The sequence below is a fragment of the Balaenoptera musculus genome, chromosome 8 (assembly GCF_009873245.2).
Source record: "Balaenoptera musculus isolate JJ_BM4_2016_0621 chromosome 8, mBalMus1.pri.v3, whole genome shotgun sequence".
NCBI lineage: Eukaryota > Metazoa > Chordata > Mammalia > Artiodactyla > Balaenopteridae > Balaenoptera > Balaenoptera musculus.
The window spans coordinates 73,361,374-73,389,009 of record NC_045792.1 but is presented as its reverse complement, the minus strand read 5'-3'; the positions used below and the strand labels follow the sequence as shown (position 1 = coordinate 73,389,009).

At 40.2% G+C, this 27,636-nt stretch overlaps 1 protein-coding gene and 1 pseudogene across 2 annotated transcripts in view; both read right to left on the bottom strand.

Annotated features, from left to right (window-relative positions):
• Positions 1 to 27,636, bottom strand: part of NELL1 (neural EGFL like 1) — an 862,938-nt gene that overhangs the window by 730,043 nt on the left and 105,259 nt on the right. For both annotated transcript variants that reach the window (XM_036862585.1, XM_036862586.1), the window contains exon 4: positions 5,689 to 5,859. In XM_036862585.1, the coding sequence (XP_036718480.1) occupies positions 5,689 to 5,859 (171 nt within the window). The remainder of the gene's footprint in view (positions 1 to 5,688; positions 5,860 to 27,636) is intronic.
• Positions 3,130 to 3,279, bottom strand: LOC118900354 (annotated as a pseudogene).

Sequence of the window (27,636 nt, the reverse complement as noted above, 5' to 3'; positions counted from 1 at the left end):
TCTTGGCCTGGCTCCTTTGGAAGCATTGGCCTTTGATAGTCATCTCTTAATTTCTCCCTCCTTACTCTAGTGCAAATGTTTGTATAAAAGTCAGTGGAGTACATTATATGTGACTTAACTACCTTAAGGAATGTGTGGTTTAATAATATGATGTTTGTAAATACTTTAGGAGCTCTCTGGAAAGAAGATGCCGTGTCACCATATTTCATTATGAAAAACCTAGAGATATAAACAGATGCTCATATCTTGAAGTTACTCTGAAATATTCAACAGGAACCTTGAATTACTGACTTGTTCAGTGATTTATAGTAAGTTTGTTTTTCTGGTTCTGCATGTTCTTCAAAAATCAGTTGTACGGAAACATTGAATGTGCTCTGCAGTGAATAAATAGCATGCGTTAGAAGTAAAATCTAAATATGTTTACTGTCTAGAATATAATCGTTAACGGTCAGAGTGACAACTGGGCTGCAGGCATGTGTGTGTGCACGTGCTCTGTCTACATGTGCACCTTTGAACAAATGAGGTGTGAGTTCAGAGCTCCGTTACAATGGGGCTGTGTAAGAGACATTTTTCCAGCAGTGAGGCAAGAGGAGGTGGGATCTGCGTAAGGAGACCTGCATATTGCAAAAAGTTCTGGCTGAAGGCTGGATGCACGTACCATTTGAATGGAAAACACTTTTGAGTCCATTCCTCCACTGTCACTTCAAGACCAAGATGCTGGGAGTAACGCTTCTCAGTTCTCTCTACTGCTCAGCTGCTATTATGAGTTGACAGAATAGCCTGCTCACAAGGCTTCCATCTGAGTCCACGATTCTCCTGATGTCCAAGGACCAGGGTCAGTCACTGGGGGGGCCCTGGTGGCTTCAGAATTCAAAAGTACAGGACAAATAAACCATGGATTTCCTGATGGCAAGAACTCCTAATGCTTTGTATCTCCACAGCCTGGCAGAGGTAGTGTGTCCAAAACTTTCATTGGATGGATGGATTGAAAATTAAAAGTTACCAAGTAAAGAGAAGGAAAGAAAATCCCTTTTGTGGTGAAAGAACTCTTAGGCCCTGAATCCCCGATGTCAATGGATTGTGGGCTTTGAGTAATGGGGACAGGCCACAGGGTGAGCCGAGAATGGAGAAGGGGAATCTGAGGAAGATTAGTTCAGGCCTCCTTCTCAGCTTTGTTGGCAACTATTAATACCAAGGCAGCTAAAGAAAAACCTAAGGCAGTGGAGATAATCAGGCTGGCCACCCAACTGAGTGGTTCCTTTTATGTTTCTAGCTTGAGGTTATCTGCTACCCACACTTTGGGAGTTTCTAACTAGGCCCGGCTGAACAGCTGAAGCAGGGAGAAAAGTGTGTCTCAATAGCAAGCAGAAAGTGTTAAACTACCAACTAAAATAGCAGTCGCTTTTCTTGTGACAATTTGTGTTATTAGGTCTGAAAGGGCTCTGTTTCTCAATTCTAAAAAAGGTAGAATATCCTGCTACATTCCAGTTCCTCAGAGCAAAGGAATTGCCTGGCAATCTTCTCTTCCTGATTTCAAGTGTTTTTATGGTTCCTGGAACTTCTGTAGCTTCTCTCTCCTGGGAAGACTTCCTGGCATGGTTATAACTTTGTCTTGGGAAGGACATGAATTTCAGAGGCAGAGAGGAGGGAAGACAAGACTGGGGAGTTAGATCCTGGTTCACAGTTCTGGCTCTATGCTTTTTACGTTATGTGATTGAGACTGAGTTACTTACCATCTCGGAGCCTTTCTAATTCCAAATCTGTAAAATGGGTCTAATGAAATTGCTCCCACACCACATGGCCGTCCTAAGGACTATTATACTTAACACATTAGCTGGCCTATGGTAGATGTGCAATAATAGATGGAGGTCCCTTCCCTTATGCCAAGGCAATGGGTTCCATTAGTAACATTCCACATCTTACCCAACAACTCCAAAGACTGGCAATATAAGACAAGGGGAGAAAAATACTAGAAAGAAAGAACAAACTGCTAACACTGAGTCTGGCTCTTGCCTTCCCTCATATTCTAAGTCCAGTGACAATAGTCCCTCCCGTTGGGCTAAATAGGCTAGTGGTTACAACAGGCATGCACAAGTCAGACTCGGGTCCAAATCCTAGAGCTGCCACTTAGCAGCAGCGGGATTGCAGAAATAGAATGTAACCTCAGCTCCATCATTTTTTTTTTTTTTAAAGAAATGATACTTTTCTTGTGAATGGTAACATCTGAGTTTTCAACCAAATATTAGAATTTTGGAACACTTAATCTAGCACTGAAACCTTCACAGCTTGCCAGTAAAGTTTTTTTTTTTTAATTTATTTATTTATTTACTTTTGGCTGTGTTGGGTCTTCGTTTCTGTGCGAGGGCTTTCTCTAGTTGCGGCAAGCGGGGGCCACTCTTCATCGCGGTGCGCGGGCCTCTCACTGTCGTGGCCTCTCTTGTTGCGGAGCACAGGCTCCAGACGCGCAGGCTCAGTAATTGTGGCTCACGGGCCCAGCCGCTCCGCGGCATGTGGGATCTTCCCAGACCAGGGCTCGAACCCGTGTCCCCTGCATTGGCAGGCGGATTCTCAACCACTGCACCACCAGGGAAGCCCACCATCATTTTTAAATGATAAAAATAACAGCCTGAGTGATGAATTCATCTATGTAAAGCACTTAGCACTGTCACTAGCACAGTCAACATGCAATAAACATTATCTATCACATCACCATCTATCTTCTACCCAGCGCAACTCTGGCAGGTGACAGGTTGAGAAAAATAAGACAGTGTAACTTTAAGGGTAAAGGAATCAAAAAGGAAGAATCTCACGACAGTATGAAATACATAGCTTAGAGAATAAAAATCAGCCTCTCTGAAATTCACTCTCCGTGAGGGTGGCCTAGATAAGTAGTAGACCAGCATCCTGATAAAAAGACCACAGCTTCCGCCACCCTAAAATCAACCAGTGCTGGCTAGCAAGAAACTTCTGAAGAAGATACGTTTATTCCATGTAATAGACACTAGCCCACCTTAAACTTTCCTCCTCCCTACTGGGGATCTGCTTCAGGTACCTGGATTTCCAGGGTCCCTCACTGATGTGTTGCAGCCCGGCCTCTCCTCCAGCTTCTACCCCCTCTATATTTTTTTTCAGGGGAAAGCACGAACGCAGTCCCCCACTACCACAAACTATGCAGTCGAGTTTCCCACGTTTGGGGAAACCGCAGGTGCCGCCTCTATTTAAACCACTGGTTTTCAAACGCGAGTCCATGCACCAAGGCCAACCTGCCTGCGTAAGAGCTACCCGGAGAGCTTATGAAGAATATAGTTCCACCCTCAGAGAACCTGATCCACTAGGTCAGAGATGGCGCCCGGTTACTCATATGTTTTTTATAGGTTCCGCAGTAATTCTTAAGTGTAGTCAGGTTTGGGAACTCTGTTTCTAGACTTTTCCTACACCAAAATCAAAACGTACCTCCTCTATGGGCCAGTCGCTCCCGGCCTCTCTTTCCCTAACCTATCTAAAAAACCCATTTGTGTTGGGCCCATAAATCATTAACTGGCAACAACTTTATGCTTTCCCTCCAAGATCTTACATAAAGAAAAACATGTTATGTCATGAACCAAAGTATAAAAATTTTCAAGAGTAGGGAAATAATATTTAGAATCTCCTCAATCCATTCCGTATAAATGGGGCTGACCCTAAAGCGTACTATGGGTTCCAGCTCTCGTGTTCTCTCCCCACTTTCCTGGTAGAGAGGCCAGGATATACAGTAAATGAAAGTTTGGAGACGAAGAGACACCACAGATGTGCAGAATAAATAATAATATAACAGTAAGAAACACCACCATGTACTGGGTGCCAAAGGCCAAGCACCACCCACAGCACTTTATGTGAATTATCTTTTTTAACATTCGCATCTGTGAGTATGTGCTAGCATTAGCAGTCCCCGTTTACAAATTAAAAAACTGAGATGAAAAGATATTAATGTGCCCAAATTCCCACAGCTAACAAGTGGCTGAGGATGGCAGAGGAGACTATCTCAGAGGGACCAGAGCATTTTGAAGGCAGGAAACCTTCGATTAGCAGAGACATATCCTCTCTCCTCTTTTTCCTCTTCTCCAGAGAGGAGAATATGTGGAAATAGAAGATATAACTTTTGAAAAGAGGAAGCAAAAAAATTGCAAAGCAAGAACACAGTGGTGTCTCCAGGACTTTTCATTTGGGAATTACTAAACGAGGACTTCGAGGCTCCTTTCTGGCCTATGGCATAGGAGGACATGCAGGACCCTTCTTGTCTCCCATTGGGGCAGCATGAGTGGTGGGTAGGGGGGAGCACGAGTGCTCCCTGACAGGCCCCTTTAGTTCTAGAGAATTGAAAGAGCCAATAAGCTCTTGAAGGTGGAAGTGGAGTTAGTGACTGAGGGCTGGCTTTGCCCAGGCTGCCCAGCCCACGGTAAAAAGGAGCTTGTGGTTTCTATGGAAACGTGGTCCAGGCACACACATTACATCTACTTGAAGCCACGATTCTTCAGAAAAATCCAGAAAGCGCCCGAAAGAGATGACATCAAACTGTACCAAGACTCACTTTAAGATGGCGGGACTTCCCTTAAACCTGACGCTAGTTTCTGTTCTCTGCCTCTCCAGGTCCTCTTCTAAAAGAGACTGCAGAGCTGGAATGGCAAGTACATTGAAGTATCACCTCATCAGAAATGCAGTGTGGAGCTGACTGACCTTGGATTATGCTTCCTTCTATTGGGTGCCGGAAGGGAGGCTGTCCCCAACATGCCTGTATCTTATCCTGGGCCCAAGAGAACAAGTTCTGTGGCAGAACAATCACTTGAATTTGGACAGTATCATTAATGAAAACCAACAATTCATAGCTACCTTGCAGCACCAAAAATTCTCTATAATAGGACTCAGATCACTACCCATAAGGACTTTCAGTGGGTTCTGGAGAAATCAAAATATTCCCCTTGACCACCATCATCCAGCTGTCCAGCCACAAGTGAGCCAACAGAGACCAACAGGGTCCTTTCTTCAGCTGGCAGTAAACCTCCCCGCCCAGGGACGGACACAGGAGCCAATATCTCCTTCTCAACCCAACCCACAACCTCCTGTGAAAGCCCCGACTTCCAAATAGTCCCGCCATCCTCTGACAAGCTGGGAAGCTCATTCCTCTGCAGAGGATAAAAGGCATCAATTCCAAAAGATTCAAAGAACAGCCTCTTTAAGAAGTTGCCATTTGGAAAAAATATTTAAGCAAAGCTGTGCTTGATGAAGTCAAATAGGATTAGCCGCTCCACTAGCACTGCCTTCTCAGATTCATTCTAAGGTAGACCAGCTCATTCGCTTCCAAGTGGAACGAACTCAACAACAATATATCACAGTTAACTGTGATCACAGCTCCATGGAATTCCAGCTGGTACCTGGAGTACACCGAGGTGCACTTAATATTCCCCCATCTATAATCAACCTTTTGTACATTTCTTCCTAATTGCCGGATATGTTTCCATTTTAATGAACTGTTTTCTTAACATATTACAGTTGGTCATTCCAGCAGGCCTAATGGCCCATTTTGGTATGTTAAATGACGATTAGGGTCCTTTGGCTTGTTTCCCAGCAAGGCTTGGAGGGGGTTGGCTTTATCCCTTCCCCATTGCTCAATTTCAAGGGCACAGTCACGAAAGATCAAAGGCGAAGTCATACCTGTTGCAGTCGACGTGGAGCAGGAGATGGGAGGCACTAACTGACAGTGCAACCTTGTGCCACTGTCCGTCAGCCATCTGGTACGGAAGTGCCTCTGTCCTGGGCTTGCCGTTATGTATGTAGTGATATCGAATCTCATCCCTCAGACCACTGCTCTCCAGTTCGAAATAGCTGTATGTAAAGAACAAAAATATGTTTTATTTTACTTCTGGATATCACAGCCATCATCAATCCTCATGACTTACTACCAGGATTCCCAGAATCTAAAATTAGCTCAGCTTGAGGCAAAGAACCAAAACCCACAATCAATTGTACCGTATGGAACCCAATTCACCTTTTGTCTGAGAGCCCTCACAGTGACAGCTTGAAGCCCTGCAATGGAGACTGAATGATCCGCTGTAAGTGACAGGCCACAAGCTAATTAGCAAAGCTTGGTGCAGTGTCGCTTAAGCACAGTTCAGAATGGAAATAAACTGTCAGAGAAGAGATGAGTAAGGCTTTTTTTTTTCTTTTACTTCCCTCCGGACAAGAAGCTATAAGTGAAGAACAACTCTTAGATAATCAATAGGGGAGCAAAGTTTGAAGCTACTCACATATGTATCAGTATTTCAAAATTTCATGGAATGAAACATACAATTAAGTTTTTCTTTCCCCAGATTGTTACCTTCTTTTTCCAGACCCATGAAAAACTTTTAGCACCACCACCGCCTTCTGCACTTTAGTCATAAAAGGCAGCCAACTTTGGGACACTCCTCAGTCACACACCAGGGCTGATACTTTCATGGTTGGCAGGCCTACTTAGTCTCCTACGTGTCCCTTCTGAAATGTGTCACCATGAATATCATCAACACAGGGCCCAATCTCACTGCCAAGCACTGCACTAGGCGTTTGACATATACTATCTAATCTATCACTCACAAAAAACTGTAAGACTGATATTACCCCTTTTGAAATATTAAAAAAAAAAACAACTGAGATTCTGGAATTAAGTAACATACCCAAGCCAGGATTTAAACTCAGGTCTAGATGTGACAGTCTATGCACTTTCTACCAGTTTGGTGCCCATCTCAGAGGCACAGGACAAAGAAGTAAAGATGGCCTCAACTGGCACTATCTCCCAGCAGCTTATTCATACAGACAACTCAAGAACTACTCGCCTAGACAGGTAACCAGGTTCAATCCCAAGATCTGCAAGGACCTACTGCTTCTCCTCTAATCCGTTGAGTTGGCCTGACCCCACTAGCCTAGGCACATTTAAACCAGAACATAAAATGCATCTTCCATGAGGGCTGAGATGAATATATCATGAAACTCAGCCTCTATTATGCATAACTTCCAAATCGCACGTCACATGAAAACAAATGCACATTTCTTGCTCATCTTTCACAGAGATCTTCCCAAGAGAGCACTGCAGGGGAAGCAAAATCAAGACCAGACTCTGACTACCTCATTTGCACTATACAAAGAATCAGGCCCAAGATGACAAATTGAAAAGGTTACTTATACTACTGCAGCTGACTCCTGGGCCCAGGTACATACTTACTAGTAATAATATAATACATATTTTTTAAGACTACTAAGGAGGAAATCCCTTAGTATAGAAGACATTCATTTTAAGAGAATTTCCCAATTTTTTTCTAAGCAGCCAGAACACTGGAAGAATCGAACAATCAGAAGACTTAAAAGGTCAGGAAAACCTTAGAGATTATCTGGTCATTCATTAATTTATTCGTGTCATGACTGAACACATAGTGAAAAGCTAAGATAGGATTTAAAATACAGATCCTGTTCTCAAGATGCTTTGAGAATAGTGAAAAAGGAAATAAAATATGTGCCCCTCCCTCCAAAAAAGCTAGAAATTGGCCTAAGAGAAACAAATGGGAGGCAAAGCTGTCATTTTAAAAGTGACTGGCATGTGCTGGAAATGGGCCAAGTGCTTTCATAAACATCTCATTTAATTTCTTCAAGGTAAATATTATCATCACTATTTTACAGATGAGTTCACAGATGATCAGAGATATTAAGTACCTTGCCAGAGACCACACAGCTCCTGTATGGAAAAGCAGTAGGACCTGACACCTGAGACTGTACCAAGATCAACACATCATAAGAACACTTTCAATCCCTTTATTTTGACCAACAAGCTACTGCTAGGGGAAGAGACATGACTTTGAAACGACCTCAATCAATGACAATCAACAATACTCCAGATAACTTGAATCATAAAAAAAAAAAGAAAAAGAGAGGCATATACATTTAACAAGATTTGATCATTATTCCTGAGGTCATGGCCTCATTGAGCAAACGCTCAATGTATTATAAACAGATCTTTTAAAGATCACTTTGCAATGAATTGGAGTAAGTGGGTACCTTGGGATAATCACAAATATACAGTTATGAGAAAACAAATGTGCCCCAATGTTAGGCAAATGGATACCTGTGTCTTGGGGTAAAGTATCTGACAGCATCATGCATATATACAAAAACTGCTATATCTCAAACAACTTGGATGAAAGTCAAGATGATGTGTTTACTTTAAAAAAAACAAAAAATGTTAGAGTTGAGAACTGCTTACAGGTGACAGTAATTCCCCAGCATTTCTGACCTGCAGACAGGGCCAAATCTTGTGGCCTGAGAATGCTCTCAGGCAATTAAAAAAAGAAAAAAAAAAAGTTGGATAACTGCAGAAGTGGCCCTAGAGATGACAAAGAAACCAGATGGCTAAGTGATATCTGGATAAAAGTGTTTCATGAGGGACTTCCCTGGTGGTGCAGTGGTTAAGAATCTGCCTGCCAATGCAGGAGACACGGGTTCGAGCCCTGGTCCGGGAAGATCCCACATGCCGCAGAGCAACTAAGCCCGTGAGCCACAACTACTGAGCTCGCGCTCTAGAGCCCATGAGCCACAACTACTGAGCCTGCGTGCCACAACTACTGAACCTGCGCTCTAGAGCCCATGAGCCACAACTACTGAAGCCCGTGTGCCTAGAGCCCGTGCTCCACAACAAGAGAAGCCACTGCAATGAGAAGCCTGCACACCGTAACAAAGAGTAGCCCCCGCTCCCTGCAACTAGAGAAAGCCCATACACACCAACGAAGACCCAATGCAGCCAAAAATAAATAAGTAAATAAATTTTTTTTTTAAGTGTTTCACGAGTGCTGGGAAGGGAAAAAGGCAGGATTTCCAGGCAGTAACCCTCTGCTAATACAGATGTATGGCTTAGTCCTGAAAGCAACATGGAGGAGGTGGTCATTCGGCCTGACAGTGCTTGACTGTAGCCTAAAGGGTAGACTCATGATTTGTAGTAGAGCCTTGTTACTCAAGTATGGTCCACTGACCAGCAGCATCATGACCTGTGGAAATTCAGCTTATGGGGCCCCAATCAAGACCCACTTGAGTCAGAATCTGCATTTTCATAGGATCCACAGATGATTCATGTACACATTAAAATTTAAGCAGCACTTAGTGGGAAGCAACCGCATAGCACAGGGAGATCAGCTCGGTGCTTTGTGACCACCTAGAGGGGTGGGATAGGGAGGGTGGGAGGGAGGGAGATGCAAGAGGGAAGAGATATGGGAACATATATATATGTATAACTGATTCACTTTGTTATAAAGCAGAAACTAACACACCATTGTAAGGCAATTATACTCCAATAAAGATGTTAAAAAAAAAAAAATTTAAGCAGCACTGTGGTAGAGTACACCAGGTGTTGCTTTACTTCCTGGCCAACTAGTCATGGTGAGGAAAGAGATGTTATGAGCAAGTGAGTAAGAGCCATGTGGTGCGTGCAGGGAAAGGAAGGCCACTGGAAGAGATGGTAAGCCAGTGTCTAGTGAGCTCTCTGCCCCGAACAGTCCTCTCTCTTCAGGCCTCAAGTGCTTTAGGGTCCTCCCGGGAGTTTGCAGGAAGGGGCAGCTGTATGGGTGATAATGTTACCAGCCAGATTTTGTGAGCAGCAATTCTCCCCTTAGCCTGGGACCTCAGCCAAGTGTGCTGTTCTACTGAACTGTCTTGGCTCCCAGAAAAACCTGCGCATCCTTCAAATATTTGAAAACAGCAATGACAGTCACTACAAAGTTTTCTCTTTTCAGACCAAGCATCCCCAGCTCTATCTTTTATATTCCTGTCCCCTACGCAGACTGAGGCCTTCCTGGTCAAGGATGCTGTCTTAACTCCTCTTTCCAGATCCTTCCCCAACTTGGTCACCATGATCTAGGTATGGTAAAATGGATCAGTTTCCACCATAAATACAGCATCCAGGAATAAAGACTCCTCCTCTGGGCTGTGCACAACTCTGACTGCATCCTAATGCTGACACTGACTTCCAAACATCTAACACTACAAGTCCTTTGATACAAGATGCTATGAGGGTGAATCATTCCCATCCTGTACTTACACAGCTCAATTTTTTTCAACCTAAGCCCTTGCTTAAGTGCTAGGCAGACCCTATCCAGAATCAGCATGAATAATTCTCCAAAGCCCACCCTTGAGTATTAAAAACAATCAGTTACTATGAACTGAAGTCAAATTTCACAAGACTACCTGAATCCCATGCTATATTCATAAATAAAATTTAGGAACAATAATTCCAAGTGACATAAATAAAGATCAACAGTTATTTTTATTAAAATATTTGTCATTTTCCTGAAAACTTATACCAAGGAATCCATTTCTTGAGAATATTAGATAGACCAACAAGATAACTATACACAGTCAAAATGTTGAAGTGGTTATTGCTGGATGAATGTGTTTCTTCCATATACTAGGATGAAAACAGCAAAAGTTAATTTTAAAATGGTATCAAGAAATTCCCTGGCGGTCCAGTGGTTAAGACTCAGCACTTTCACTGTCGTGGGTCCAGGTTCGATCCCTGGTCGGGGAACTAAGATCCCACAAGCCTAGTGGCGCGACTAAATAAATAAATAAATAAAATAAAATGGTATCCAGTGCTAATTCATTAGTAAAGACAAAAAGTTTCTAAGAAAAAGTCTCTTTTCCAGCGATTCCACAAGGATATATATATTGACTATTGGAGAAATAACTAACACCCCCAGAGAGCTCCAGAGTCACTGTAGCAGTGGCTTACATTCCAGCAGCTCTCCTGTGCCCCTGAACATCCACCTCCTGGAAGTCTGGGTGGGGAGGTCCCGGCAAAATGGATCTGGGAAACAAGGCCACTCCTACCCAATGTGTGTCCCTGGCAGGATTATTGGGACAGGGAGATAAGCCAGGCGGGCCACTACCTACTTTCTGTAAGGGGAAACAAATCATCACAGGTATAGGAAGCACCTGTGTGGACCATTCCCCCAAATCCGGAAAAATACCAATGATGATTAAAAGAAAAATTTCCTAGCATACGGTCTAGAATTTTGTAGGACCTCAGGAAAGGTTAATTCTACCTTTAACAATATAGCTAATATTTATTTAATAATAGCCAAGCAGGACTCTTGGTCACAGATCCAGAAAAGACGAAAACTCTAACTCGAAAAGATACATGCACCCCCATGTTCATAGCAGCACTATTTACAATAACCAAGACATGGAAGCAACCTAAATGTTCATCAATAGATGAATGGATAAAGAAGACGTGGTGTGTATATACACACACACACAATACATACATATATACAATGGGATATTAGCCCTAAAAAAGAATGAGATAATGCCATTTGCAGCAACATGGATGGACCTAAAGATTTTCATACTAAGTGAAGTCAGTCAAAGACAACAAATATCACATGATATCACTTACATATGGAATCTAAAAAAAATGATACAAATGAATTTATTTACAAAACAGAAATAGACTCACAGACATAAAAGTCAATCTTACGGTTATCAAAGGGGAAAGGGAGGAGAAGGATAAATTAGGATTTGGGGATTAGCAGATACAAGCTACTATACATAAAATAGATAAACAAGGACCTACTGTATAGTACAGGGAACTATATTCACTATCTTGTAATAACCTATAATGGAAAAGAATCTGAAAAACAGATATATCTATGTATAACTGAATCACTGCTGTACATCTGAAACTAACACAACATTATAAATCAACTATACTTCCGTTAAAAAATAATAATAGTCAATACTTACGGTGCTTATTACCAGAAAATGACTATAGGTCTTTATATTTCATATCAAAATAATCTCTACCACATCCTATGAGGTATTTATCTATTTGTTATTTGCTTTAACAGACACTTCCACAGCACTATGCGCCAGGCACTATTCTACAAATATTTACTTATTTAATCTTCACTGCAACCTCAAATATTACCAACTATTACCATCCCCATTTCATAGAAGATGGAACCAAGACACAGATTAAATAACTTTCCCAAGGCTACACAGCTAGGTAAGAGCAAAACTAGGATTCCAACGGGAATAGTCTGGCTCCAAGGTTCCTGCTTTATGCAGCCTCCCAAGTCCACACTTTTAACCACTACCTCACTTTACAGAAAAGAAATTTAAGATTTGAAGCTCATACAGGTGACAGAACTATGACTTAAACTTGGGTCTGACAGACACCAAGTGGAAGCTCCCAATGGCAACATCCCATTACTTTCTACTGTGTAATGAGGCTTCAAGTATATTACCTCTAATTCTGCCAACAATCTTCAATGCCAGTAATTATATTCACATGAGAAGTATGGAAACTGAGGCTCAAATGAGAAAATGCCTTGCCCCAAGTCACATTAACTCCTAAGATTTAAATCCAGGTCTGCTGAATTCCAGAGCCCATGTTGTTTCGACCACACTGTGCTCCCCTCCAGATACAGTGACATAACCCTATCAGGGTCAGAGGGCAAGTGAATTCAGGTAGCCCCCATCCCTGGTCCCCACGGTGCCACGGCATCCCCCCATTTCTTACACCATGAGGAAATCATACATGCACCCCAATGTTCGTAGCAGCACTATTTACAGTAGCCAAGACACGGAAGCAACCTAAATGTTCATCAACAGATGGACTCAAGTGCAAGCTCCCATTCCTCACACTATGAGGAAATCATCATCCACGGAGAGAAATGCTATAGCTATTCCTAGAGAAGCTCTTTTCCCTCTCCTGGCCCTCTGCCCACCGCTGGGATAATGAAGAGAAGAAGCCCAAAATACCAGGAAGGTATATTATGTCCTACCTCAGGCCAGGGGCTCAAGGACTATGTGTACTGAAAAGAGGCAATGGCACAATTTTTAAGTAAATAATAATACAAAGAGCACTGGCCCAAGGATACCAAGACGTGATTTCAACCTTCAATCTGCTATAGACAAGCCATGTAATCTTTGGTAAATATGTCTCTGCCTCTCTGTGCCCCGGTTTCTCATGTCTGTTAAAGAAAGTGATTAGATCTGATCCACAGAGCCCTAGGATTCCTTGGAAAAGCCTTAGGGGCTAGCACAGAGGAAAAGGATGGGGATTCAACCTCTTTTTAATCAGAGCAGCTTCACTCTTCTCTGTTATATAAATTGGAGTTTCCCATAAGTTTGTTTGGATGAAAGCAATCTGCTTCCAAACACCATTAGGAAATCATGGTGTCAATAGTCTTAAACCACTGAACTAAATATTCTTTAATAATCTCAGGTCTAAATTCCTACAATTCCAATACTACTTTGCAAACTGATAAACTTTAAAAGAAACTGAATAATTGGTTGTTTGGTTAGTTTCATTCTACCCTTGACTTTTCTGGCAATGCTTAGGCTCCAGGTTCCTTAGCAGCCTGGGGGATAGAGGACAGGAGATGGCAAACATGGCAAATGTAGCAGATGTAGCTAATGTTCACACCTTGCCTTTCTCCCTGGACACACACCAGACTGTATTTCTCAGTGCCACTGAGTCTAAGGGGGGACCATATGACTAGCTAGCTGTCACCAACAAAACATGAACAGAGGTGATATAAGTGACCAACACTAGGCAGTTAAGAGAAGGGTGTCTTATCTATGCCAGTTGCAGAGGGCCTAATAGAGGATTCAGAGTCCTTAGTGGGTGGTGGTGTCATTAGATGGAGTAAGTCTGGATCCTCAAATGACTGCAGGGAGCAGGAACACCATTCCTCCCATAAGGACTAAACAAAATTAAAGCTTTATTGTTAATAATCCACAGAGATTTAGAGGTTATTAGATTACCTTGACTTATTAATGAGAGACACAGCAACATGAAACTGAGGAAAGGTAAAAAAAACTGAGAAGTAACCATGGACATGAAGCTATTGCTAGGCTATAAATAGAAAGAAATGACAGGAGGCATGAATACAGTCATCTCCAGTCCTATATAAGATAGATAACCCGCATTGTATGGCCTAATATTCTGCTGGGCAAATGATATCTTCCCAAAAATAGCCACAAGGGTATCGCCCATCTCATGTTGTCTTCTACAATGCAACCTTGACTTGTTTCCAATTGAAAGGAGGGCTCTATGTCCCCTCCCCTGGAATCTAGGTAGGCTTCTCAGTGCTTTAAGGGCAAAAGTGATGCCTGATGACTTCCCAGACTGGGTCATGAAACATGGCGCAGTTTCTATCTCATTTGCTAGAACACTTGAGCTTGAAGATCTGAGTCACTGTGTAAGAACCCTGACACCCCTGATGCCATCATGTTGTAAGAAAGGCCAGCCCAGACTGGGGAGACTACATCTAGGTACTCTGGTCAACACCTCCAACTACGAGGACAGACCCCAGCCAGCCACCAGTAAAAATACGAGACATATGAGTGAGAACCCATCCAGATGGTTTCCCCAGCTGTCCACTCTTCCCAACTGAAGCCACAAATATTGTGGAATAGAGACAAGCCATCCCTCTCCGGATACTGTCCAAAGTCCTGACCCACAGAATCTGTGAACGTAGTAAGTTTGGGGATGATCTGTTACCGAAACTGGAACACTCTAACTTCAGGTATACAGGTTTTACACCTTTAAAAATTGAAACTATCTTTTAGGTATGTCCCTACTAAATGCCTGGGGCTATTGGCCACATGATCAAATCTCAAATTGTCAATTTTCTGCTTACAGCCCCGCAGACTTATAACTATGCATTTTCTTCTAACATAAAAAATGGAATTCTGCCCAGAAAATGCAATGGAAAGAGTATCAATAAATCATATCTTTTAAAATGCATCATTTTCAGTAGTTATTTAAAGAAATAAATACTGAAGGAATACATTGGTATCTTTCTCACCAATCCATTATTTTTCTTGTATCAAGTCCCAACATTTTGGCCTCAAACAACATGTTCAGTGAAATGAAGTGGTCACCTCGGTGGTCCTTTTATAAATCAGGTATCTTCTATGGGTTCTAGCCCCAAGTTCTCTTCCAGTCTATAAAGTTACCAAGTTAAAGGATAATCCTAATTTATCTGGACAAACTTCCATTAATACCAACTTCTGTCTCCTTTATTCACAGCAATGTGTGTAGTAGAAAGAGGACAGACACCAGAAAAAACATGCCTAGTATACGAGGGGCTTCAGAATCTAGCCAGCTTGTGTTCAATCCCTGACGCAGCCATTTAATCCCTGTGTAAATGTAGACAAGATACATCCTTTCTCTAAGCCTCCTTTTCTTCATCCAGTAGAAAATAATATGCCTCACAGGTTTCTTTTAAGGAAAAAAAATGACATAACATTTGGAAGTCACCTTACAAAGTGCCTAGTGTCCACTTACTTCTTTCTGCAAACATGGAAACAAACAGCCTCATAGAAGGGTGATGCTGATAAAAGAGTCCACATCCTGCTTTTTCTCAGAAAGAATGTTTCTCTGCCCTCCCCCTTCCCTTGTTTAGATTTGACATCATGATTTTATTTGCAGTTGTAAACTTACACATTACTTCTGTACTCGATCCTCTTAGCAAACATCTAACAAGAATCTAATGGTGACAGCAACTACAAACTGCCTCCATTATTGAAAATAAAATATTTACTGTGAAATGAAATGTAAAAATAAGGTTCTTTACCCCTATTCACAACAGTTCCATGACAGTCTTAAAAATCATGGGAGTAGGCATGCTATTCTTAATGAAGGAAAGGCTGGCTTCTAACTTTCCCAGATACGGAGAACCAGGAGAAAAGACACGGAACCTTGGAAAGTTAAGATAAAATTTTTTTAATTTAAAAAAATTAAAAAGTTCACAGCAACCAATGAGCTAAGAAAGGGGAGAACGATTGTCAGCATTTGACTAAAGGCCTCCAAATACAGTCAAATATAAATACTTCTTAAGCAACCCAGCCCAAGGCATGCAGCTTAGAACCACACAGCTGTATCTTATCTTAAACTTAAGGTATAGCTCCAGATCTCCAGGAATTCAAAATTAAGATGTTTCTACATAGTAATAGTAGTAGTTGTAGTAATGGCCAACACAAATATAGTACTTTCCAAACTTCTAAAAACTTTCTAAAGACTTTAAAGAGAAGGAATATTATTGTTCTCAGACAAGAAATATAAAGTCTTCAGTTTTCTTAATTCTGTTGAATTTTTTTATTTTTATAGTTCAAAAATAAGTATCTTTGAGAAGATAAACAAAATTGATAAACCATCAGCCAGACTCATCAAGAAACAAAGGGAGAAGACTCAGATCAATAGAATTAGAAATGAAAAAGGAGAAGTAACAACTGACACTGCAGAAATACAAAGGATCATGAGAGATTACTACAAGCAACTATATGCCAATAAAATGGACAACCTGGAAGAAACAGACAAATTCTTAGAAAAGCACAATCTTCCAAGACTGAACCAGGAAGAAATAGAAAATATAATCAGACCAATCACAAGCACTGAAATTGAAACTGTGATGAAAAATCTTCCAAAAAACAAAAGCCCAGGACCAGATGGCTTCACAGGAGAATTCTATCAAACATTTAGAGAAGAGCTAACACCTATCCTTCTCAAACTCTTCCAAAATATAGCAGAGGGAGGAACACTCCCAAACTCATTCTATGAGGCCACCATCATCCTGATACCAAAACCAGACAAAGATGTCACAAAAAAAGAAAACTACAGGCCAATATCACTGATGAACATAGATGAAAAATCCTCAACAAACTACTAGCAAATGGAATCCAACAGCACATTAAAAGGATCATACACCATGATCAAGTGGGGTTTATCCCAGGAATGCAAGGATTCTTCAATATACGCAAATCAATCAATGTGATACACCATATTAACAAATCGAAGGAGAAAAGCAATATGATCATCTCAACAGATGCAGAAAAAGCTTTTGACAAAAATCAACATCCATTTATGATAAAAACCCTCCAGAAAGTAGCCATAGAGGGAACTTACCTCAACATAACAAAGGTCATATATGACAAGCCCACAGCCAACATCATCCTCAATGGTGAAAAACTGAAACCATTTCCACTAAGATCAGGAACAAGACAAGGTTGCCCACTCTCACCACTATTATTCAACATAATTTTGGAAGTTTTAGCCACAGCAATCAGAGAAGAAAAAGAAATAAAAGGAATACAAATCAGAAAAGAAGAAGTAAAACTGTCACTGTTTGCAGATGACATGATACTATACACAGAGAATCCTAAAGATGCTACCATAAAACTAGTAGAACTAATCAATGAATTTGGTAAAGTAGCAGGATGCAAAATTAATGCACAGAAATCTCTTGCATTCCTATACACTAATGATGAAAAATCTGAAAGAGAAATTAAGGAAACACTCCCAATGCAACAAAAAATATAAAATACCTAGGAATAAACCTACCAAAGGAGACAAAAGACCTGTATGCAGAAAACTATAAGACACTGATGAAAGAATTTAAAGACAATACAAACAGATGGAGAGAAATACCATGTTCTTGGATTGGAAGAATCAATATTGTGAAAATGACTATACTACCCAAAGCAATCTACAGATTCAATGCAATCCCTATCAAACTACCAATGGCATTTTTCACAGAACTAGAAGAAAACACTTCATAATTTGTATGGAAATACAAAAGACCCTGAATAGCCAAAGCAATCTTGAGAAAGAAAAACGAAGCTGGAGGAATCAGGCTCCCAGACTTCAGACTATGCTACAAAGCTACAGCCATCAAGACAGTATGGTACTGGCACAAAAACAGAAATATAGATCAATGGAACAGGATAGACAGCCCAGAGATAAACCCATGCACATATGGTCACCTTATTTTTGATAAAGGAGGCAAGAATATACAATGGAGAAAAGACAGCCTCTTCAATTAGTGGTGCTGGGAAAAATGGACAGCTACATGTCAAAGAATGAAATTAGAACACTCCCTAACACCATACACAAAAATAAACTCAAAATGGATTAAAGACCTAAATGTAAGGCCAGACACTATCAAACTCTTAGAGGAAAACATACGAAGAACACTCTATGACATAAATCACAGCAAGATCCTTTTTGACCCAGCTCCTAGAGAAATGGAAATAAAAACAAAAATAAACAAATGGGACCTAATGAAACTTAAAAGCTTTTGTATAGCAAAGAAAACCATAAACAAGATGAAAAGACAACCCTCAGAATGGGAGAAAATATTTGCAAATGAAGCAACTGACAAAGGATTAATCTCCAAAATTTACAAGCAGCTCATGCAGCTCAATATCAAAAAAACAAACAACACAATCCAAAAATGGGCAGAAGACCTAAGTAGACATTTCTCCAAAGAAGATATACAGATTGCCAACAAACACATGAAAGGATGCTCAACATCACTAATCATTAAAGAAATGCAAATCAAAACTACAATGAGGTATCACCTCACACCAGGCAGAATGGCCGTGATCAAAAAATCTACAAACAATAAATGTTGGAGAGGGTGTGGAGAAAAGGGAACCCTCTTGCACTGTTGGTGGGAATGTAAATTGATACAGCCACTATGGAGAACAGTAAGGAGGTTCCTTAAAAAACTAAAAATAGAACTCCCATATGACCCAGCAATCCCACTACTGGGCATATACCCTGAGAAAACCATAATTCAAAAAGAGTCATGTACCACAATATTCACCACAGCTCTATTTACAATAGCCAGGACATGGAAGCAACCCAAGTGTCCATCGACAGATGAATGGATAAAGAAGATGTGGCACATATATACAATGGAATATTACTCAGCCATAAAAAGAAATGAACTTGAGTTATTTGTAGTGAGGTGGATGGACCTAGAGTCTGTCATACAGAGTGAAGTAAGTCAGAAAGAGAAAAACAAATACCATATGCTAACACATATATATGGAATCTAAAAAAATAAAATAAATAGGTTCTGAAGAACCTAGGGGCAGGACAGGAATAAAGACGCAAACGTACAGAATGGACTTGAGGACACGGGGAGGGGGAAGGGTAAGCTGGGACGAAGTGAGAGAGTGGCATGGACATATATACACTACCAAACGTAAAATCGATAGCTAGTGGGAAGCAGCCACATCGCACAGGGATATCAGCTCGGTGCTTTGTGTCCACCTAGAGAGGTCGGATAGGGAGAGTGGGAGGGAGATGCAAGAGGGAGGAGATATAGGGATAACATGTATATGTATAGCTGATTCACTTTGTTATACAGCAGAAACTAACACCATTGTAAAGCAATTATACTCCGATAAAGATGTTAAATAAATATCTTTCAGGTACTCAATGAAGTATTTCCCTTCCATCCTATGCTCCATCTTCCCAGCACCAAACACCCCTCACAGGCAACCACTGTTAACAGTTTCCTGTGTATCCTTCCAAAGTTTTTAAATAAACTTTTTAACAATAGTCAGATTTTCAGAAAAACTGCAAAGATACCGCAGAAGCCATATATATCCCATAGTCAGTTTCCCCTATTATTAACAACTTACATTCATATAGTAGGTACATTTATCACAATTAATGAACCATATTGATACATTATTATTAACTAAAGTCTATGTCTTAGTCAGATTGCCTTAGTTTTTACCTAATATCCTTTTTTTTATTCCATGATCCCATCCAGGATACGGCATTACTCAGTTATCATGTCTCATTAGATTCCTTTTAGCTGTGACCATTTAGACTTGCCTTTTGCCCTTGAGAATTTTAAGGAGTACTGATATTTTGTAAAATTTCCCCCAAATGGGATTTGTCTAATGTTTTTCTCATGTTTAGACTTAGGTTTGGATTTTTGGAAGGAAGGCCACAGAGGTAAATTCTCATACCATATCAAGGAATCATACCGTCGATATGACTTATTACTGTTGATATTAACCTTGCTGTTCCCCTACCTGGCTGAGTAGTGTGTTAGGTTTCTCCACTGTAAAGTTAGTCTTCCCCCTCCTCCCTATCCCTACTGTGTTCTTTGGAAGGAAGTCCCTCTGTGCAGTCCACACTTTAAGGAGTGGAGAGTTAAGCTCCATTTCTTTGAGGAAGGAGCATCTACATACATTATGTGGAATTCTACTGCAAGGGAGGTCTGTTCTCTCCATCTATTTATTCAGTCATTTATTTATAACAGTAAATAAATAACTCATGGGTTATCACTTTATACTTTGGGTTATTATCCAGTATTAGTTTACTTCGTCCTTAAATTTTTCCAGCTTTAGCCATTGGAAGTTCTTTCATTTGGCTCCTATGCCCCTTAAACATATTCCCATCATTTGTGGTTTCTTGGTTTTGTTTCATTTTGAGCACTTCCTTGGTTTCTGGTACTACAAGATGCTCAAGACTTATCTTATGTATTTTCTGGCCCAGTCCTAAAATCAGCCATTTCTGCAAGGAGACCTGGTTGTTTTTATTGGAGAATGGTTTTGAAACCAAGATCTGAGCTCTTGGTGTGCTCATTACTACTGGGGTACTGTTGCTTTTAGGTCCTCTGTGCTCATAGAACAAAGAAATATATGTATATACACTGGTTAGTATACCACATATCCATAAATATTTCTATATTATGTATCTGCATCTAAATTAAGCTAAGCACGAGTTTATACTGATGTCAAACTTTAATGCATTACCATACGGATCATTCCGGTGTCTTCCCCATAGTTATCTGTATGTAACCTCCCACAATCCACCATCCATTTACTTAATTATTCACGTCTAGCATACATGTATAGTGATTGCAGAATTGTTAACCCACACCCTCACGTCAACAACTTTCAACTAGAGTGAAACATCCATATACAGTTCCTTTGGCCTTTAGTCTTACAGGCTCCACTTGTTTCCAAAGTTACTAAGGTCAGCAACTTTTTCTCCAACTCCCTTTTTACTGAGGTTGTTTCACACATTGGTAATACAGTTAGATTGTTAAGTCACATTCTGCATTCCATCCTGGGATCCCCTGATCCCCTGAATAGTATTTTTAAATATGCATATGTTAAGGTTCACCTTTGTGCTGTAAATTTCTATGAGTTTTGACAGATGCACAGTGTCGTGTATCTACCATTAGAGTATCATACACAATAGCTCCACTGCCTGTCAAAGTCCTCTGTACTTTACCTATTCAACTCTCTCCCAACCCTCAAATCCCTGGAAATCACTGACCTGTTTATCACCTCCTTTTTTTGCCTTTTCCAGAATATCATATAAATGAAACCATACAGTATGTAGCCTTTTCAGACTGGATTCCTTTACCAGGAATATTAAATATGCAGTTAAGATTAATTCATATTTTTGCATGACTTGATAGTTCATTCCTATTTTAGCACTGAAGAGTATCCCATTATATAGATGTACCATAGTTTACTTACCCATTCACCTACTGAAGGATATTTTGGTGTTTCTTTTAGATGATTATGAATAAAGCAGCTTAATAACATTTGTGTGCAGGTTTTTGTGTGAAAATAAGTTTCCAAGTCAACTGGGTAAACGTCTAGGAATGTGATTGCTGGCTTGTATAGTGAAGACTGTGTTTAGCTTTGTAAGATATTATCCAACTGTTTTCCAAAGTGGCTGTACTATATTACATTTCCACCAGCAATGAATGAGAGTTCCTATTGCTATACATGCTCATCAGCAATTGGTGTTGTCAGGTTTTTTGGATTTTAGCCATTCTAATCAGTGTGTAATGGTATCTCATATTTAATTTGGATTTCCCTAATGACAATGATATTGAGCATCTTTTCATATGCTTATGTGTCATTTACACATCTTCTTTGGTGAGGTGTCTGTCCAGATATTTGGTCCATTTTTTACCTGGGTTGTTTTTGTTGGGTTTAAGAGTTCTTTGCATATTTTGGACACAACTTTTTTAACAGATGTTTTGCAAATATTTCTCCCAATCTGACTTTTTTCATTCTCTTAATAGTATCTTCTGCAAAGCACAAGGTTTTGGCTTTAGTAAAATTCAATTTACCCATTTTCTTTCATGAATCATACACTTGATGTTGTATATAAAAACTCATCACAAAACCCAAGGTCATGTATATTTTCCCTTTTGTTTTCTTCTAGAAGTTTTATACTTTTGCATTTTACATTAAGGTTTATGATCCATTTTGAGTTAATTCTTGTGAAAGTGGTAAGGTCTTTGTCAAAGTTGTTTTGTTTTGGGGGGTTTTTTTGTTGGTTTTTTTTGCATAAGGATGTCCAATTGTTTCAGCCCCATTTGATAAAGACTATCCTTTCTTCCAGACGTTTTTATGCTATAAAACCAAATATGAATATATCCTTTTTTTCCCATTTTTCTAACATTAGTGGTAGTATACCATCCTTACAGTTCTACACTTTCACTTAATGTAACAAGAGATCTTTTCATACACAGAGCTTCTTTATCCTTACAGTTTTCAATTGTTATTTGAAACATACTCCCACTCAAAATTCAAATCAATGACTTCTATATAGCACAAATCCAGACTACAACTAGTTAATGGTCCATTTCCTCAAGGCTAGGCAAGGTTTACATGAAACCTTGTATGAAAGCAGAAACTGAAAATCATATGCAAGGGATGGCCCTCAGTGTTAAGGTAAGTAAGCAGCAAGCACTGAGTAGTATGAAGCAGTAGTATGAAGACCTTTGATATACATGCCTCCCTGCAAGGAATCTACATGCCACTTGAGGTTAAAAAAAAAAAAAAATACAGAAAAACAAACAATACAAGCCTGACATTTAAAGAAAGGGGAAAAAAGTCCATTCTTGAACGGTGATCCAGGAAGGTTTCAAGAAGGCAGTAGCTGAGAACTATTAGACTGGAGGGAGAGGGGCAAGAAGATGCTTCAGGAGGGAAAATATCCTCCTGAAGGATAGAGTCCATCCAGCCTCCCAAAAGAACTTGTGCCCTTCAAAATTCATCAATTTTAACTGCACTGACAGAATTCCTGTTATATTCCCCATCTCCATCATGCCTGCTTGAGGGCTGGAGAAGCTTCCTGGACACCATCATCCTGAAGCTGACCTTATCTTCATCCTGGATCAGCTCAGACCCCCCAGGCATCTGGGAGGTAGAGCCGCTGTAAAAGCAGCATCTCTTAAAAAGTGCTCCATAGAATCTAAGGTGCACATAAATCATCTTGTTAAACGGCAGGTTCTGATTCAGCAGGTCTGGGCTGAGGTTTAGGATACTGTGTCTCAAATAAGCCCCCGGCAATGCTCCTGCTGCTGGTCTGCAGGCCACACTATCTGTAGCAAGGTCTCACGAGATGCGTATGGCTTTTAAGATGCACAGGTTGGACTAGAGGTAAAAACTCCTGAATGTTAGGGGATATTTAGGAGGTACTCATCTCTGGTCTAGGACACAGGATGCAAGAGAAGGCGATCAGAGACTAACTCATATGTCCTTGGAGTTGGAAACTGTGACCAAAACTTTCTCTGAAATCAGAGAGTGTTTACTGGGCAACTGCTTTTCCATACTAAGAAAGCTTCAAAAGTCAAATCTCCTAAAAAGAAGATGGAATAATTGCTTTAAAAATCAGGAATTTCGCAATCACATAAAATATATCCCTGACTACCTTGGAAATGCATTTGTAAAGATGCCTCCCTTTCCATCAAACCAAGAGGCCAAGAAAAACTCTTCTCTCATGCTAAGAATGTCCTTTAACAGAAGACCTTAAAATGAAATATAAAAAGAAATTCTGCCGGCTTACTTAGACCACGAAGAAGTTAGACGAGCAAGTCGGATGAAGAAAGAAGCTGGAGAGAGCCATGGCATCGAGACAAGACAAGGTATTACCGAGAGATGGCTCTTGATCCTATGCCTCCTTCCACAAACAGGCCCACCAGCAACCTTCTCAGCCCAGTGACTCAAAAGCAGTTTCTCACTTGTGGCAGGGCAAAGACCTTTAAATTACTGCTTCCTTTAATTACAAAAGGAAACGTAGAAACTTTACAGCAAAGAAAAACTATCATGCTCCACTTTAACCAAGTGATCAAGGTTAACATGACCAGTAACAAGATATGTCAACATCAGGAACCCCTTGACAGGATGGCACGCCTGGAGAAAGCATCACATCATTTCTATAGTATTCTTGTCCCCCCAGAAGGGTTACCTTCATATAAAAGAATGAAATAATGCTATTTGCATCAACATGGATGGACCTAGAAATTATCATACTAAGTGAAATAAGTCAGAGAAAGACAAATGTCATATATCGCTTATATGTGGAATCTAAAAAAAAAAAAATGATACAAATGAACTTATACACAAAACGGAAATAGACTCACACACATAGAAAACAAACTTATGGTTACCAAAGGGGATTGCAGTGGGGAGGGTAGAGAATAAATTAGGAGTCTGGGATTAACATATACACACTACTATATATAACATAGGTAACCAACAAGGACCTACTGTATAGCACAGGGAATTATATTCAATATCTTGTAATAACCTATGATGGAAAAGAATCCAAAAAAGAATATATATATAACTGAATCACTTTGCTGTACACCTGAACTAACAACATTGTAAATTAACTATACTTCAGTTTTTTAAAAAGGTTAAAAAAAAAAAAAAAGGCTTAACCATGAGAAAACGTCAGAAACTCAAACTGAAGGGTATTCTACAAAATAACTGGTCAGTATTCTTCAAAAATGTCGAAGTCATGAAAGGCAAGGAAAGTCTGGGAAACTGCCACATTTTGGAGATTAAGTAGAAATAGTAACTAAATACAAAGGTGGGATCCTAGATAGGATCCTGGAACAGGGAGGGGCAAAGGATGTTAGTGGAAAAACTGATAAAATTCAAGTAAGGCATGCAATTTGGTTAACAGTCTTGCAGCTATGTTAATTTCCTGCTTTTGATCATCTTTCCACGGTTACGTAAGAGGAAGGTAAGTGAGGGATATACAAGAACTCTGTACCATTTTGCAACTTCCCTCTAAGTCTAAAATTAGTTTGAAAGAAAACACTAAGTTACTGTTTACTGTAAATACTGTAAATAAATTACTCCCCCAAAACACAGAGCCAAGGAGGCCATACCAATGGTTGACATCGCAACGGAAAATTCTGTGACAATTTCTGTACTTGGGGAAAAGGAAAGACTGGATCCTCTAGGCATTCTCTCTTGACTCTGCTTTTCCCCCAGCAAGATCTTGGCTCATGGCTTCTCCTTGTCTCCCCCAGGCACTGCATCATTCTTAAAATAAATCAAGGGACACAATCAACTCACTCTGGTTCCAACCGTGAAATCCACCTTCTACCTGTCAAAGTTGCAAAAAGGTGAAATCTTAAGAAGAATGGCTATGAAATGAGCTGCTGAAATTGACTGAAAGTGACTTTCTGGGGAAAAGAATGAAAAGAAAGACAGCAAGAGAAAGAAATTAAGGGTTCTCCCATCCTGCATGAGACGGGATGGGTATCTGAGAGCAAGGAAGGCCCAAAGACATACAGAGGGCAGAAATTAGCAGACTACTAACTACTGGGGAAAAGGAACCCCAAAATAGTTCCATAAAGCCCTTATCTCCAGCCATCCTGAGCAAAATTTGAGTAGGAACAAGGCCTCAACTCTAAACCTTGGAAGAGAGCAGTCAATGGCTCCTCATCTGTCACTAATATAATGACAAAGTTACTATTATTATTAGTTCTTTTATGGGTCTTTGGTGTTTTCAAGTTAGATGTAGAGATCAGATTTCAAACATGACTGATTTTAATAGCTATCCCAAGAGTAGAGCATACAAGATAGAGCCAGACATTAAGAAAAATTCAACCCATGCCCTTTGGGCTGAGAACAGGAAGCACAACTGTATAATAATAATAACATCTACCACCACCACCAGTTACTGAGTTCCTACTATGTAGCAGACATTGTTTCAAATCCTCCAAATAAGCCCACAGGGAAGGTATTATAATAATATATAAATTATATTATAATATATAATAATAATAATATATTATTATTATATATAATATATATTATATATATAATATATAATATTATAATTATATAATTATAATTATAATATAAATATAAAATTATATAATATATAATTATATAATATATAATATGTATTATTATATATAATATATAATAATATATCCATTATTATCGATGAAGAAGCTGAAGTTCAAAGATATAAAGTGGGCTTCCCTGGTGGCGCAGTGGTTGAGAATCTGCCTGCTAATGCAGGGGACACGGGTTCGCGCCCTGGTCTGGGAAGATCCCACATGCCGCGGAGCAACTAGGCCTGTGAGCCACAACTACTGAGCCTGCGTGTCTGGAGCCCGTGCTCCGCAACAAGAGAGGCCACGATAGTGAGAGGCCCGCGCACCACGATGAAGAGTGTCCCCCGCTTGCCGCAACTAGAGAAAGCCCTAGCACAGAAACGAAGACCCAACGTAGCAATCAATCAATCAATAAATCAACAAATCTTTAAAAAAAAAAAAAAAAAGATATAAAGTGATCTGACTAGCATAACATGGTTAGTAAGTGGTGGATCACAGATTCGAACCCAGACTGACATAACACTAATGATGTTCTTTCTACTCCATGACACCATGTCTAGGATGTTGTAAAGCACATGAAGTTGCAGGCACCAGCAAAGAGACACTGAGTCTGTTGGCACTATGTGAATGAAGGTAAGAGCTGGTAGCAAAACTTCCTCGGGGACTTACATGCACCCATCACAACAGATGACAGTCACTCAAGCAAAGTTTCCCCTTCACAACCTCATCACTCTCTCCACAGAAAAGACTGTTCTCAGAAGAAAGAAAGATGGTTCACATCAACTCAGCATAGAAGAGACTGCTAGCTAATCATGAAACCCAGGTACTTTTATTCTTGGCACAGATCTGGACTCATTTCCTAGCCTCTCTTGCTGTCAGGTATGGCCATGTGCTGGAATTCCAGCCAAAGGAATGTAAACAGCAGTAACTGATATAAGCTGCTTCCAGGAATGGCCCTCAACTTCCCACATACAATCCTTCTCTTTCTGGATGCTGGAATGAAGATCATCCCCAGAGCAACTTTGAGTACCACATGCTGAAGAGGGCGGAATGACAAAGCAGATGGAGCTGAATCTCTAAATCTCCACCAGAAATACCTGCGTTGGTCTATTATGTGAGCAACAAACACAGTACATCCCTAGCTAAAACTGTCAATTAAAAAACAGTCCCCTGAAACTAATTTTAAAAGATACATGCACCCCTATGTTCATAGCAGCACTATTTATTTATTTTTTTAAACATCTTTATTGGAGTATAATTGCTTTACAATGGTGTGTTAGTTTCTGCTTTATAACAAAGTGAATCAGTTATACATATACATATGCTACCATATCTCTTCCCTCTTGCGTCTCCCTCCCTCCCACCCTCCCTATCCCACCCCTCTAGGTGGTCTCCAAGCACCGAGCTGATCTCCCTGTGCTATGCGGCTGCTTCCCACTAACTATCTATTTTACGTTTGGTAGTGTATATATGTCCATGTCACTCTCTCACTTTGTCACAGCTTACCCTTCCCCCTCCCCATATCCTCAAGTCCATTCTCTAGTAGGTCTGTGTCTTTATTCCCATCTTGCCCCTAGGTTCTTCATGACCTTTGTTTTTTTTTTCTTAGATTCCATATATATGTGTTAGCATACGGTATTTGCAAATGAAGCAACTG